Consider the following 14,847-nt stretch of genomic DNA (forward strand, 5'->3'; position numbering starts at 1 on the left):
AAATTGAAAGAAATATTTGGCAGCAAATCTCCAATTTTTCATGTAGGTCCAGTAGGTGGCGGTAATGCTCTTTAATGCTGGTCTATTATTGTCTCTAAATGGCTGAAGAAGAACAAGAACTCTTTTTGTTTTTTTAGAGTTATATTAGACCTTATTACTAGAGTATTGCAAAAAACACAGGAAGTAAAAGTTGCCTCGCTATATTTTATTTTTTAAGACCGTGTAGAGTGTATGATAGCATATAGGTTTATTATTATTATTATTATTATTATTATTATTATTATTATTATTATTAATTTATTTATTAATTTGTTTATTTTATTTTAGTACTCGTTATTTGGTCCACACTCCTTGCCATAGACATGAACTCTTACTAGCTGGTGGCGGTAGTGTTTCCTAACGCTGTTTACCAACCGCCAATAACCAAAAAGACGAAGAAGAAATCAGGAAGCGACATCAACCACTCTGCTGTGTCTGGATACAAACCGGAGATTCTCCAACATGTTCTCCCCGCTCCACCGTCGTTATGCCCGGAGGACGTGACTGTGCTGCAGCGAACCTTTCCGTCTGAGGTTCGGGGAAGATGCCTCTGGCTCCTGCAAACCAGGCCCAGCTGATCCGGTCCAGTCAGAAGGATGAATTCTACCGGAGCCTCCTGAGGAACAGCGCTAACGAAGCCTGTCAGAGTGTCGCAGGTAGCTGATCTCTGGCAGTTTCTCCTCGGTTTGGATCCAGAGCCAGAAATCCACTTGCTTCTGAAATGTTTTGGAAAAATCAAAAGAGTAAAACTGTCTGCTTTACTCAGAAAACTCCTCGGATTGGTCTTTCAGTCAGCCCGCTTTCTTGTTTTTGTAGAAGGAACAACAAACTTTTTAGTTAACTTCATCTTTATTGTCTCTCTTAGGGAATATGGTGTTGGACATTCAAAAGGGAACATGTTGTTGCCTGAGCGGTACCTTGACTTGATTTAAATGGATCTAACAGAGATATGTAACATTTACAATTTTATTTCTTAATTCACATCCTTTCAGTCTTCTTCAGGACATTACAGGATGGCTGTAAACAGAGGGGATTATGGTCAATGCCGACGTTTGAACAGGTTGGCTGATATCTGGTGCTTCATGCTGAGTTGTTTTCATTTCAGTTTAATTCAGAGCTGCTTTATTCACCCCAAAAGAAAATGACATGTTGTCATATTTCATATCACCCAAGCACCCTCAAAGAGTTGTTGTGCATGGTGATGCTGTGGAGAGGAAGAATCTCCAGTAGCAGTCAGTCTTCCGACAACTCTGAAGAGGCCTCTGACTGAAGACTGTTCCTGTATGGCAGCGTCCTGACTGTCATGGCATGATAACAGCTGAACATCAGCCAGCAGAGACGATATTCCACATTTAAAATGTCATTGGTCCTTATGAAGCACTGCTACTCCATCTAATTTGTTTTTGCTGCTCTCTTTGCTTTCACTCTGTCTGTTTAGAAAGCTGAGCAGAGAGACATTGGAGTCGGGATAAGACTCCATTTCTCCTTATGATACATGGAAGAGATGGTTTGAACTTCGTCCTTTGTTGGTTTGAACTTCGTCCTCATTTTCTACTCCTCCTTGGATTTGTGGCCACAGTTTACGCTTTTGAGCTTTGAGATGCTCCCGGGTGTAAATACCTGGAGACAGGTTCCCCCACCTGAGCTGTGGATCTCTGCAGTTGATCCAGAGTCACCAGGGGCCTCTTGGCTGCCTCTCTGACCAGTGCTCTCCTTGTTCAGCCTGGAAGTTTAGGTGGACGGCCTCGTCTTGAACAGCACTCTGTGAAATCTGGTGTGTTCCTTGGACGTACGATGCCGTTTGCGCGCCGTTATTCTTTTAGCCGACCTCTGAGGCGACACAGAGCAGTTGGATTTGTACTGAGATTAGATTACACACAGGTGGACTCTATTTAGTCATTAGCAGTCATCAGTCAACTGATGGGGGGAAGAATACTTAAGCACGCGACAAATTTCAGTTTTTTATTTGTAAAACATATTTTGAATCATGTATAATTTTCTTTCTACTTCACAATTGGATATGCCACTTTGTGTTGGTCTTTCACATGAAATTTCAATTATGTTTGTGGTTGTAATGTGAGAATATATGGAAAAGTTCAAGGGGTATGAATACTTTTACAAGCCGCTGTAGCATTTCCTTACAGTGTTTTTAGCTGGTCGTTTTGACAACTTTTTATCTTTGCTGGTAATTTCCAGATGAAGAGTGTGTTTTGTTTTTTTTTTTCTCTTTTCCTGCAGGATCCAAACACTGGCTGGACTGGAGGAGGGAGGTAGAGCTGCTGTCAGACTTGGCTTACTATGGTTTAACCACGCTCTCAGGTCATTATTGAATTTAAAAGTTGAGCTTTAACCTCATCAAATGAATGAAGCCAGTTAAACGATGGATCCGGACTGTGCTCAGGTTACCAGACTCTGGGCGAGGAGTATGTGGGCATCGTCCAGGTGGATCCCTCCCGGCGGCAGATCCCGTCCCGAGCGAGGCGCTGCCTCTTCGTCCTCTGTCACGCCTTTGTGCCGTACCTCCTGGAGAAGGCCCTGGTGTGTCTGGAGAACGAGCTGGAAGGCGGGCCGGAAACGCGGAGGCGCCAGACGACGTCGAGGGCCTGGAGCCTGGAGCGCTGGCTCAGGAGGGCGGCGCAAAGGGCGGTGGGGCTGCTGACGGAGCGGCAGAGGAAGGCCTGCCAGCCGGCCGTGTTTGTGATCCAGCAGAGCGTGGCCCTGCTGCACCGACTCCATGTTGCTCTGTTCTACGTCAGCAGCTCCTTCTACCACATGTCCAAGAGAGCAGCTGGGATCAGCTACGTAAGTCAGACCAGACAACCGACTGCCCACCACATCAAACAAACAAGTCTGAGTCAGAACCATGGGAGCACCAGGTCCAACTTAGTTGATTTCCATCTCTACATTAAAACTAGCATTCAGTAAATTATTTAACCTTAAAGTATTTTTTCCCCTATTACAGTTAATTACATGTTAGGAGTTCAGCGACTGCAGTTTTTCTGGAAAATCGGCGATTTCCGATCTTTTAAAGCCTGATCTGCCGATTCCGATTTTAGTCAAAAGCATTTTGTCTGAAATGTTGCTAAATATAGCAATAAAGTCGATGAGTTAGCAACAGTGAGCTGACTATTGGTAACTGCAAACGTGCAGTCATGACCAGGTGGGCGGGGCCAACAGTCAAATCCAGCAATAGCAGAGCAAAAGAAGATGGCGGCTGATTTTAAGCCTTTGTTGAGGTAGATAAGACCAGAGGATCAGCTTCACATGTAACTATCGGTCGATCACTGATCTCTCAAAATTAAGATGAACTATTCATATTTATTACTTAGTGAATAAAATAATAAAAATGCAAATGGAAAATATAAAATCTTTATTTTACTGAAATCATATTTGACATATGTTATTTTATTTTTTTCAAATAAATTAACATTCAGTTGTTAATTTTACTTAATTAAATATTCAACTTGAAGTTGAAAGTACCATCCATATGACTCCATTTCTATATATTTCCTCCTGAAAGAAACTATTTCATGTATGTAAGTTCAGTCTTCTTCCACTCCTTGTTATTTTTTAGGATGTAACTTTCAATGTTTCCAGTCAAATGAAACCAAAACAGCAACGGTTATGAATTTCAAGATGCTTTTAAGATCAGGGAACTAAATGTTGAGTTGTCGGTGGTGTGTGTGTTTGTGTGTGTTCAGTTGTGTGTGACGGGGCCGAACGCTGATGACTCGTCCATCAGGAGCAGCTACCGGCTGCTGGGTTGCGTGTCTTTCCTCCAGCTGCTCGTCACTCTGAGTCTGCAGCTCAACAACCTGAGGCAGAGGCAGAGAGCCAGGCAGGAGTGGCAGATCTACAGGAGCCTCAGGTGGAGCGCCACAACACAACACGCTCACTTTCCTGGTTAAAAAGATTCTCAGCCATTTTAAAGCTTTTTTTTTTTTTGGGATAGAAATGTGTCAATCTTTCTATTTAAATTAGAACATTGTCATAAAAGTCCTTCATAAAAGCTTCCTGTGTGACATTAGTCCTCGGCACCCAGCGAGCTCCTCCTCCACGCCCCGACCTGCGCGCTGCATCCTCTGCCTGGAGGCCCGCAGGAACTCCACCTGCACCCCCTGTGGACACCTGTTCTGCTGGGAGTGCATCGCCGAGTGGTGCAACACCAAGGTCAGACTCTCTGGTCAGCTCCAGACCTGCTGGACGTCACAGCTAATCCACCTCCATCCAGCCATCTGATCACAAACACCAACTTCCTACTCTGCATCACTTCTTCTGTGAACCCTCCTTTTCATTACATGATTCAAACTTTTCCTGCTCTGGAAAAAATTAGGAAACCACTTAAAATTATTCATTCTGTCGCTGTTTCTTAATATTGCAATGACAATATTACTCACAATTAACCCATATTTACAGAAACCTTTTGTTTCCATGTGCAGAATTAGAGCTTTAGAAACCCGAGCAAAGTTTCCCTTCCCTGCCCCAAACCCACCTTCTTCAAATGAAACACAATTGGTGTCCAACATTTGTGCAGCAAAAACTTTTGTTTGTGCTGTAGATAAAATGTTAATAAGTATATGTAGAGATGATCAAAAGTCATCCATCTGATTGGGGTTGATATCTGCTTAAATCTGGGAACTTTTTTAATTAAAGTCTCACAACTTTTTGCTGCACAAACATCACGATTGTGCTGTGCGACATACACAAACAGCAATAAGATGCAAATAAATATTGTCTTAAGAGAAGTCAGGTTATATGACACTGAAATGCTGAAATGTGTGTGTGTGTGTGTGTGTGTTCGTGCGTGTGTGTGTTGTGTGTTCCAGGCCGAGTGTCCTTTGTGTCGGGAGAAGTTCCTGCCCCATAGGCTGGTGTTTCTAAGGAACTACAGCTAGACGTCCAGCTGGAACACACACAGCTGGACTGAAGCTCGTCCTAATTTGTGTATTCAGTCGTCATGGAGACCAGAACCTTCCAGCCTGCTGAGATTTATCCGTCTGTCCTAAAGAGAACAGGATATGTTTGGATTGTATCAATCAGATGATGTAAATGTCAATATCTGGGAATTCCAGAGGTGATTTAAATATTTAACTTCATCAGATCATTTCTTCTGGTATGTTGTTTTGTTTGAATATTATTTTATGTGCTCAATTTATGCTGTGAGGATGTGCTTACAGTCATTAGTACTATTTAGAAGAAATACTGAATGGATGATGAAACAATAGTTTTTAGCTTGTTCTATTTCTAAAGTGGAACTTTTTTGGATCGGCTCTGCAGGAAGTTCAGGAATGGACAGAAAATTATTCATGAAAGATTCTGATGAAAAAAAAAATTTCTTTGACTACCTAATTAAAAAATAAACATGTCAAAATCGAAAGGAATCATAAGGAGTTAGACGGATTGTTCTTGTGGAATATTTTTAGCGTCATAACGCTTCTGCTACATTAAGGATAAACTCAGATATTTTTTGTTTTTGTTGTAAAAAAAAACCTAATATTTCATCTTCCTGTTCCACCTTGGATGCTACATGGAAAACTCCATTCTGTAGTTTTTAATTACCATTAGAAAATAAAAGTGAAATTTATTTTCTAAAAGTTTAGATTCAAATAAGATTTTTTTCTTGTTGAAAATCTTAATTTGTAAGAGTAATATACTTTTTTAAATAAATGAGCCTTTGTACTAATGTGATTGATTTAAATAACATTTTTACTATTTTCATGAAATTGTTTTGTTTTTAATTCTCTGATAGCAATGATGCTGACATTGGCCACAAGTATGCTAAATATGACTGTACCTGAATTGAATTTAATACCTATAGTTAAGTCTACAATTATACCACTGGGAGGCTTAGGATTAAAGTAATCTTTTCATTTTATCAAACTGCTCAGTAATTATAACTAGGGCCTGATTGCTGTTTTCACTGATTTTTGATATTTTTTTTAACATGTAATTTTCAATTAAATGTCAACTTTTTTTTTTTCTTGAGCTGATCCTTAATTTACGTTACATTATGTTTTGAGCGATCCAAACAGAAACCTTGAATGTGTTGGGATATGAAGGCGAATGAATAAAAAAACCTCTTTTGGGGCAATAAAATGGTAGCTGTTGTTAAATTGGCTTGACTTGCCCATGAAAGTCAGTGTTTGGTTCTGGTCAGATCCACATGACCATATGTCTGATGATGTCGTCACACACACACACACACACACCGGAGTCCCCAGTAACTTCTAACCCCAATCAGAAAGCATGTGAATGAAAACAGGAGGCCAAATTAAGTGCAGAGTAATTCATTGTCAAATAGCAGAAAACAATACACCAGTCACACAATACATACCAAGTAGTTTAAATATTGTACACTCAGCTTCCCAAATCCCATCAGCCCCGCTCAGACGCAACATATGTTACATGCACACATGAGCAACTTCTGCCAAAAATAAAAAAATAAAACTAAAAAAAACCACTCCACACAGACCCACATGCCATCCTGTCCCAGAGACTTAAAATCTCACCCACACGTTTTTCAGAAATCACTCCATGTGCTGTATTGCTTTCAGCGTACATGTTGCTGTTTGGTTACAGCCTGAAAAGAACAAGCTCTTCAACAGCACAAGCAGTTTAAAAAATAGATTTATATTTATATATATATATATATATAATTAAATAAAAAGCTCCACCACATGCTTCTCTAAAACACTGTATAATGTGCTGCTTCCCATCTATACACTCTACCTGAACACACTATAGCGCAACTGATATGGAAGACCATTCCTGCTGGACTGGATAGATTTAAAAAACAGAAGTTGGAAATTAGACTAAAAGATACACGTTGTAGGTCACTTAACGTTCTCTCTTTACATATCTGGAAATATCAGATTGTCACCTTCTAAACATTTTTCATTTGGGTTTCTTTGTCACTTTTTTATGTGGGGAAAACTCAAAACATTTGACAAAAATAAAAGCATTTCCTACTTCCTGCGTCTGCTGGTGTCACCGGGCGGAAATGGGCTTCAACAGATCTTCACCTCATAACTTAAAGTGTCAAAGTCCAAATAAAATGAAAACATACATGGTCCAGGCTTCATTTACAGCAACATATTTAAACTCCTGTGAGTGAAACTAAAAATCAAACTGCAAAAATTTACATTCATTTGTAAAAAATAAAATAAAATAAGACAGCATATTGGATATTGTGTTCACTGGAAAGTTTTCAGCCCTGTGCTACTAAAGAAACATCCAGACTGGATGTTCGTTGCTGTGCTTGAAGCGAATGCTCAGGAGGATTTCTTAGGAACAAACCAGCAACATGTGCAGATCCTCAGTGAGGCGACCCGACAGCTCGACACAGCTGGACCCTCAGCTAACGTTCCAGCTAGCTAAGCTAACGTGAGCAGGTAGAGAACGACTGCGATGCTGTGAGCAGTAAGAGGTTAAAGCAGCAGAAAGAGGGTGGGGCTTAGAGGGGAACCAGGAACTCTGCATGTGGAACCAACCTTTTTCTTTAGGGGGTTCATTTCACAAATAGTTATGTTAAAAATTATTAATATACCCAACAGATTTACTGGTAGATCTTATGTTTGCTTTAGGATTATGGTTTATGATTGGGCACAGGCACTTCCTGTAGCAGAGCCACTAAAATGGGAGATAAAATAAAAATGTCTTGCAGTTTAACAAAAAAGAAAAACAAAGGCTTTTTCAATCAATGGAATAGGCTTAACTGGCTCTATTTATATTTGTTGACCAGCTTCTACGTGTTTTCGCTTCCAGGTGTTTCTGATTTTTATGGAGGAGCTTCACGGCCCTCTGCTCCATCACCCTAATCTTTGGTTCTGTCAGAGTCACGTCCCGTTGAGATCACGTTAAATCGGAACCTGCCAGGGTGAGTAAGTCTGAGCCTGACTGGACGTGTTTTACTTCTTGTGGTTAATAAAACCCAGAAATTTATCTCTTAGGTCAAAACAAGTCAAAGTAGAGTTTTTTTCTTCTTAATTTCTTTACAGGTTTATTAATTAGCTCCAATTAGCCATTTATCAATGAGTCAAATGAACCGTTTTAAATTAACTGAACCCCTTAGATGAATTGTTGGAGAACAGCAGGGTCAGAGGTGTCCGTGCGTGTGTGCGTGTGTGTGAGAACGTTCTGCTGGAAGAGCTTCTCAGCTAGAAGGAAACAGACAAGCGGTTTCCTAGGCGACGAGCAAGTCTAAGCTGTACGTTTACTGAAATGCGTTCACGTGTGTATAAGCTGATCTGGGATCTGATGTCACTTCTTGAAAGTAAAGAAGAATGGTAGAAGAGTATTTATCTTTTTTCTTTTTATTTTATTGAAGCTTCTTCAACCAGGACCTGAACTATGAAAGCCTCTCGTTTTCATAGCGACGCCATTAACCCATTTTAAAATAATGAAGTCCCCCTACTTATTATTAAAAGGTAATATTTTTAAAAAAGCTTTTACACAATGCGGGATCTAGCAGGCTGGGGACGGTGCTAGCTGTGCTGGAGCTTCAGCCACTTCACCTAAGGTGCTGAAGTTTACATGCTTCATCACAAAAATGTAACAAGACCTTGTGTTTGTTCCACAAAATGCATAATTCGTCCACTTTTTGCATTCGTTAAAGAGCAAAATCGTGCAAATCTGGATCCTAGAAAAATACAAAGTTGGAAGTTTAGAAAAAGAAAAGTTCCAAGAGGAAGATGGTGCAGAAGTCCTTTCAGTCTTTGGTTAGGTGATGTTGAAGAAAAGAATGAGGACAGGATCCCTGAAGAGCGTCCGGTTCACTTCAAAGCGATGACTCGATACGATGTCTGAGCTGATGAAGCCCCCAGAGTGGGCCTAGAAGAGAACGCTCCCGTCTGGAGGAAGAGCCCTTGGTAGATCTGAGCCAAACGATGCTGGTACAGAGAGGGAATGTAATGATGCTGGTTACCAGGAGACAAAATGCACCATTCCCCGGTGCAGAGGAAGAAAGTCTGACTCATCCCAGTTCAACGGGAAGTGGAGAGGTACCCTCAGAAGCTTGGACTAAAGTGAAGGCAGCAAGTTTCCATGAAGGTTCCTATGGAAAGCAATGAATAAGGATGAGCTGTATTGGTTCTCTGCTGGCTGCTGCTCTGATAACTGAGCAGAGGTGTGTGTGTGTGTATGTGTTAACACACACACACACACACACACACACACACACACAGCAGCAGCAGCAACAGCACTCCTTTAGGGTCCGCTTCCAGCCAGTCATCTCTTCCCTGACTTCATGTAGGATGGGATGGCTCCTCGAGCCGTCAGACCCTCAAAACGCTTGTAGGTGTAGTTGATGAAGACCCAGTCCTTGTTCTTCAGGTCAGCCTCGCTGTGATTGGACACTTGGGTGGCTGAAGGAAAAAAAAAAAATAAATAAAATAAAAAACCCAGAAAGAAGTTAAACCACTTTCCCTGTTCGGGCACAAAGTGTGATGTGGAAACCAGAAAACGGTGAGGCTTACTAGTTGGAGTGAGGATGTCCGAGTCGGGGAACTCGTCGAAGTTGGATGTGTCATCAATGCTTTTGATGTTTATGGGAATGGCAGCAGGTCTTTCTCTGCAGGACGAGAGGAGGAGAGGGTCTGCTGACTGGGAGGCACGGCTCATCTGAGACGGCAATCAGGTTAAACAAAACGCACAGCACAGCGGACTGGAAAACGTATCGCCACGTACGGGTTTCATTTCAGGCCAAATCCAGAATTGTTCATTATTTTGTTGCAATAAGCAATAAATCAATTAATTGCATGTAAGCGTTTCATATCATCATTTCTATCATGTAAATAGACATTAAAACAATTTCTCTTGACATGATTTATTGTTTTTCTCTTTTCTCTCTAACAAAAACTGAATGACAAGTCGTCAGTCTGGTGCTTTGGAAGGGCAATTTGTTTACAGGAACTTCACAATTCATTTATGAAGCATGTTATTTGTTGTTTTGTTTATTTTTTATTTTCGACTTCTTGCTTAACCCACCCTGTCTGATGCCGCCCTGGGCATGTGCCAACATAGCCCATATCAAAAACCACCATTGTATTCACTTTTTCAAAGAAACGCCCAGACATTTTTTTGAAAACATGCACACATTCTTAATGTGCACACAGTTAAGAAACCGTTTTATTGTCTCAAACTAAACATGTCTGACGATTCTCAGTTCCTGGTTTTTATATTCAGGAAGATTTAAAGGAAGCCATTTTGTTTTAAAGGTCACCTGCATCATCGTGACGTAGCGCTAAAACAGCACATTCTTTCATGAGCTCAAAACTGGCAGAACTGATCAGGTGAAATCTCAATAACTAAGAATGATTTTGTGTGTTAAATGTAATGAACATGTTTTGAACAGGCCACAGACTATCTTGGCTTGTTCAATGGAGCACAATAGTGGACCTTTATACATTAATTAAATATGTCCCTGACCATAATTTCCTATGGAATTTGTATGGTCAAGCAGTAGCTGCTTGTCCTCATCCAGCTGAGTGACTGACATAATTCATGCATGTGAAATTTTGAGCTTGTACACGTAGGCGTGCACACATGGGCTAATGGAGCAACACAAGAAAGTTGTTCTTGCCGGTCTGTGAGTGGAAGTGGTTGATCCGGGTGGATCAACACTATTTTAAGATGTTTGTTTGTCAACCTTTTGCTGTCGCTCCTCGTGTGTGGAGTCCATAACTGAACTGAACGAGGCAGCCCTCCATGGGAGAGAGGCTTTCAGGTCAAAATAGACAGCTTGATTAATGTGCACTATGCAAAATTAACACATTGAAATTTTCAGGTTAATACGTTAATGTTGACCGGCCTAGTAAAACATAAGACATCCACGTATAAACGGTAAAGTCCCAGTTATACTGAAGACGCAGAAGCCTTGACCCGTTTGCTGAAATTCTGAACATCAACATTTGTTTTGCGGCGCCGAGCGGCCAGCTGTCCTACCTGATGTGGTCGTAGTCCACCCCCTCAAAGAATGGGTTGGACTTGATCTCCTCCACGCTGACAGCACCGATCCTGTGCTCCTCCTCACAGCAAAACCTGAACACACACATCTGATCAGCAGCTGGATCAGCAGCTTTACTGCACATTCTTTCACAAATCAAAACTCATCATTCAGTAGAGGTGGTGCAAAGTGAATGAGGTCTGTTTTCCTGCCTGAGAATGAGGTCTTTAGCCTTCTCTGATATTGGCACTTCTGGGGGAAAGGTGAGCGTCTCTCTCCAGTTCATCACCTTCCTGTAGGTCTCCTGAGGCGTCTCGGAGCAGAACGGAGGGTACCCTGCAGCAGACCGGCCGCACGTCACATAACACCCCAACAACACACTGGCACAGAGGCAGGCGGCCCCAGCATTACCTATCAGCATCTCATACATGATGACACCAAGGCTCCACCAGTCACACAGCTTGTTGTATCCGTTCTGCATGAAGACCTCAGGAGCGATGTAATCTGGGGTTCCCACTGTGGAAAACGCCTGAGGGAGAGAGAAACAATTAAAACACATTTGTTATCACAAGGTAATAAGACAGTTCAGACTAGAAACTGAACTGCCTTAGTTTCTAGTCTGAACAGAGAGAAGAGAGAAACAGTTGTAACTGAGTAATGAGTCAAGGAGAGATGGTCTGCTTCAGCAGAAACGATAAGACGCACAGACAGTATTGTGTGGTGCAACTACCACACAATACCGTCTGTCCAGTTCCTTCTTTGGGTAAATTGGCTTCACATAGTTCCAAGGAATCCAAAGCATCCCATTCAGAGTTAAGACTGTATGTGAACTTAAGACATTCCTAAAGTTGACATCACTTATTTGGTGCTAAAATGGCTTCAAAGCCTTGGGATGCGTCTGGAAGAGTTACGTTTTCATTCATGTCGACAGCAGGCCGACGTAAGAGCACACAGTCTTTACAGCACACAGGTAAGCTTAAACGATTAATCAGATTACTTGCGATGAATTGATTATTGAAATAATCGTATTTAGTAGTTGATTAATCGATAACTGGAGTATTATGACACAAAAAGAGTCACTTACTGAGGAGGAGCCAGTTTAAGATTCACCTGCTCTGACACTGAATTTTAGACAATAAAATGTTTAATTTCTTGAGGAATTGAATTATTTGTTTATTTTCATCTTTTAATGTATTTCTAATATTGCATAAAACAAGGCTGAAGTGGTTAAATGAATGGGCCTTTTTTTATATCTAACTGAATTGTCAGACTCATCAATTACCAAAATAGTCATTACACACAGATGACCATCAGTGTGTCGTTTGTGGGGTTGGGGGCGGAATAAAAAAATAAAAAATAAAAAAAATCGCTGCATAATTAACCTAAAGGAAAGAAAGTAAAAATGCAGAAACTTTCTGAATTAAAAGTCTGTCGCCATAGCAACACTGTGACCTCATCAGGGTCATGGATATTCTACAGCACCAGATTTTAAATGTTGGGGTTTCCCTCCACCGCTGTGTAATCAAATGACAGCGTGATTAAACTGTGTTCTGTCGAAATGCGCTACCCGTCGATCATCGCTACCTTCAGGCAATGCTGCCTCTTTATCTGATCAGCTGCTCTCAGCCACTGGCTAATCACAGGGGGGAGGGGCTGACTGTTTACACATTATTCTGTGCTGAACTCAAACATTGGTTACTCACACACACACACACACACACACCAGTTCAGCCTGGAAGTGTGAAGAACAAAGTGAACTTGATTCACTATTTTGTCACCAAGTTGAATTAGATTTGTATGATTGAACTGAAGGAGCCTTGATATTATGTGTTGCAACTATATAAATAAACTGTATTTACATTCTACAGTGCATATGAATGCTTTAAATTTTTTGCATTATTATTATTACTATTATTATCCATTAACGGATCGTTTACATAGTGAGCAATCTGTTAATAATCCAGGCTTTACTTTGTAAAGGAGAGATTTGGAGCAGAAACCTCTGCTCCAAACTAAAAAGAAAAATCCATCTAGTGAGAGCTAGATGGATTTTCACAACCATATAACGTTTTCTGTGCAGCTTTAAAGACATTTGGTGGTTTGGTTAAAAACAAAATAATATATAAATGTATATATAGTATATATTACTCATGTTAGCAGGTATTTACAGATTATTAGAGTCAGTCTAGACAAAATACCACTTCCTGTAACATGCAACCAAAATGTAAATGAGGTGTAGAGGGATCTGTTCAGACCTACCAGCTGCCTCCTGTTCCGCTTCCAGGTCTCGGCTTTCCTCTTAGAGTTCATGTTCTGAAAGGCTGCACAGACAAAACATCAGTTTCTGAGGATCAACCTCACTATTAGTTAAGGACAAAAACATTTTTTTGTTCTAAAACAAAGCAAGATTGTTTTCCTTCTCTTCACCTTGTTTGGCTAACTGGGAAAGAAAATAAAAAAAAAAAAAAAAAAAAAAAAATCAAGCTTATGATGAGGTTTTTCTCTTCCATAACCCATGAGAGTGATTATTAGCTCTGGCTCATACAGCTGCCAAAAGCTGCAGGACAAATTGACTAACAGAAACAATCTAAAAAGTTTTCAGAAGAACATAAACAAGCAGAGCAGCCAAGCTGGTTACACAGACAACACTAGAAATCAATAACAATACACTGTGTGTATAAGTCAGCTCCTGTAGGTTGCAGACAAACTATAGGAAATAGATGAGGCCTATTTCAATGCAAAATGTTATGCACTTTGCCTCTTCTGACAAGCTGAAATATAGCAATATTGTTGCAAATTTTGTAAAAAAAAAAAAATTAATAATAATAATGTTAGAAAGCCTCAACATACTCACCTTTTGAAAAAGACTGATAAAGGTGACAAGTTACCTCTGTTTACAAGTGTAATGTGTGTTTTGTCCCTCACATTAAATGGCACACCATGCACAGACACAAGCAGCTGAAGATGCAATGACGACGGCAGCGACGGCTGGAAGAAGTAAAGTGAAACGTTGCCTGACTTTGCTTACTGAGGTCACTGGGCAGGCTGTGGTTCAGGTTTTTGTAGAAGTCTGTGCGGTGAGCCTTCTTCAACCCGGTGCACAAGCCGAAGTCCGACAGCTTCACGTGACCCTGAACCGACACAGAGCTCTCCGTTAGTGGACGAATTATAGATGGGCTTAGATAGGAGCTGGAAACAGTAGAGCTGCACATTATATCAGTGTCACTGTATACATTACGCATAATGCGAAAGGCTGCATTGACCATAATAAGTGTTTAAGTACCCAGCATTCAGACTGAGTATGCCTAATATGCCTGGTGACAACTGTTGCTGGATTCTGCAAATAAAAAAAAGTTTTGAAGGTAAAGGTGTCTTTATGAATCCAACCTTGTTTTTGAGAGGAAAATATTGAACATTGTTTGATTTTTCCCAGAAGCTGGACAGACTAATAATGGCTGGGCTCTACAATGTGCACAACTATTAGGCAGGTGAGTATTTTGACATTTATAGGAATACTTTCTCACTCCAAGCTGGATTAACTTGAATGAAGAACGGATTTAAACACAGCAGACGGTGTGCATCTGTGTAATGGGACTTCTGTCATATCCTAAAACTCCAACCGACTTGGAGTAGCTACCTGAGTGAAGTCGCCCCCTCATCTGGTTCAAATCTAACAAAATTGGTGCCAAATGTTTGTGCCAAAATTTGTGCAGCATCATTTTTTGTTTGTGCCGCCATCTTTTCAAAGATATTAATAAATGTATCCAGAGGTCATGAAAGCCCTCTCCATCTTCCTCAAGTCAGACAAAACTGGCGTGAGTCAACCCGATTACGTTTGTGCAGTAAAAATTTTCGTTTGCTTTGAA

The 14,847-nt window shown here is 40.8% G+C and overlaps 2 protein-coding genes across 4 annotated transcripts in view; one reads left to right on the top strand and one right to left on the bottom strand.

Moving 5' to 3' along the window:
- Nucleotides 1-417: 417 nt before the first annotated feature.
- pex10 (peroxisomal biogenesis factor 10) lies at nucleotides 418-6,477 on the top strand. The gene is made up of 6 exons (XM_007576955.2): nucleotides 418-695; nucleotides 2,278-2,358; nucleotides 2,441-2,841; nucleotides 3,741-3,907; nucleotides 4,068-4,209; nucleotides 4,866-6,477. Exons 1-6 carry the CDS (start codon nucleotides 584-586, stop codon nucleotides 4,932-4,934), a joined length of 972 nt encoding a protein of 323 aa, XP_007577017.1. The 5' UTR covers nucleotides 418-583; the 3' UTR covers nucleotides 4,935-6,477.
- Nucleotides 6,311-14,847, bottom strand: part of LOC103155307 (serine/threonine-protein kinase 38) — a 14,858-nt gene continuing 6,321 nt past the window's right edge. Inside the window, exons 8-14 of one of the 3 annotated variants that reach the window (XM_007576951.2) lie at nucleotides 14,001-14,112; nucleotides 13,241-13,302; nucleotides 11,393-11,510; nucleotides 11,194-11,317; nucleotides 10,981-11,076; nucleotides 9,513-9,607; nucleotides 6,311-9,401 (exon numbers count right to left, since the gene is read on the bottom strand). In XM_007576951.2, coding sequence (XP_007577013.1) covers nucleotides 9,265-9,401; nucleotides 9,513-9,607; nucleotides 10,981-11,076; nucleotides 11,194-11,317; nucleotides 11,393-11,510; nucleotides 13,241-13,302; nucleotides 14,001-14,112 — 744 coding nt within the window. In that variant the 3' untranslated portion in view covers nucleotides 6,311-9,264. The remainder of the gene's footprint in view (nucleotides 9,402-9,512; nucleotides 9,608-10,980; nucleotides 11,077-11,193; nucleotides 11,318-11,392; nucleotides 11,511-13,240; nucleotides 13,303-14,000; nucleotides 14,113-14,847) is intronic. The other 2 variants (XM_007576952.2, XM_016663456.1) reach the window with 2 other exon arrangements.

Source organism: Poecilia formosa, unplaced genomic scaffold (assembly GCF_000485575.1).
Source record: "Poecilia formosa unplaced genomic scaffold, Poecilia_formosa-5.1.2 Scaffold421, whole genome shotgun sequence".
Lineage (NCBI taxonomy): Eukaryota > Metazoa > Chordata > Actinopteri > Cyprinodontiformes > Poeciliidae > Poecilia > Poecilia formosa.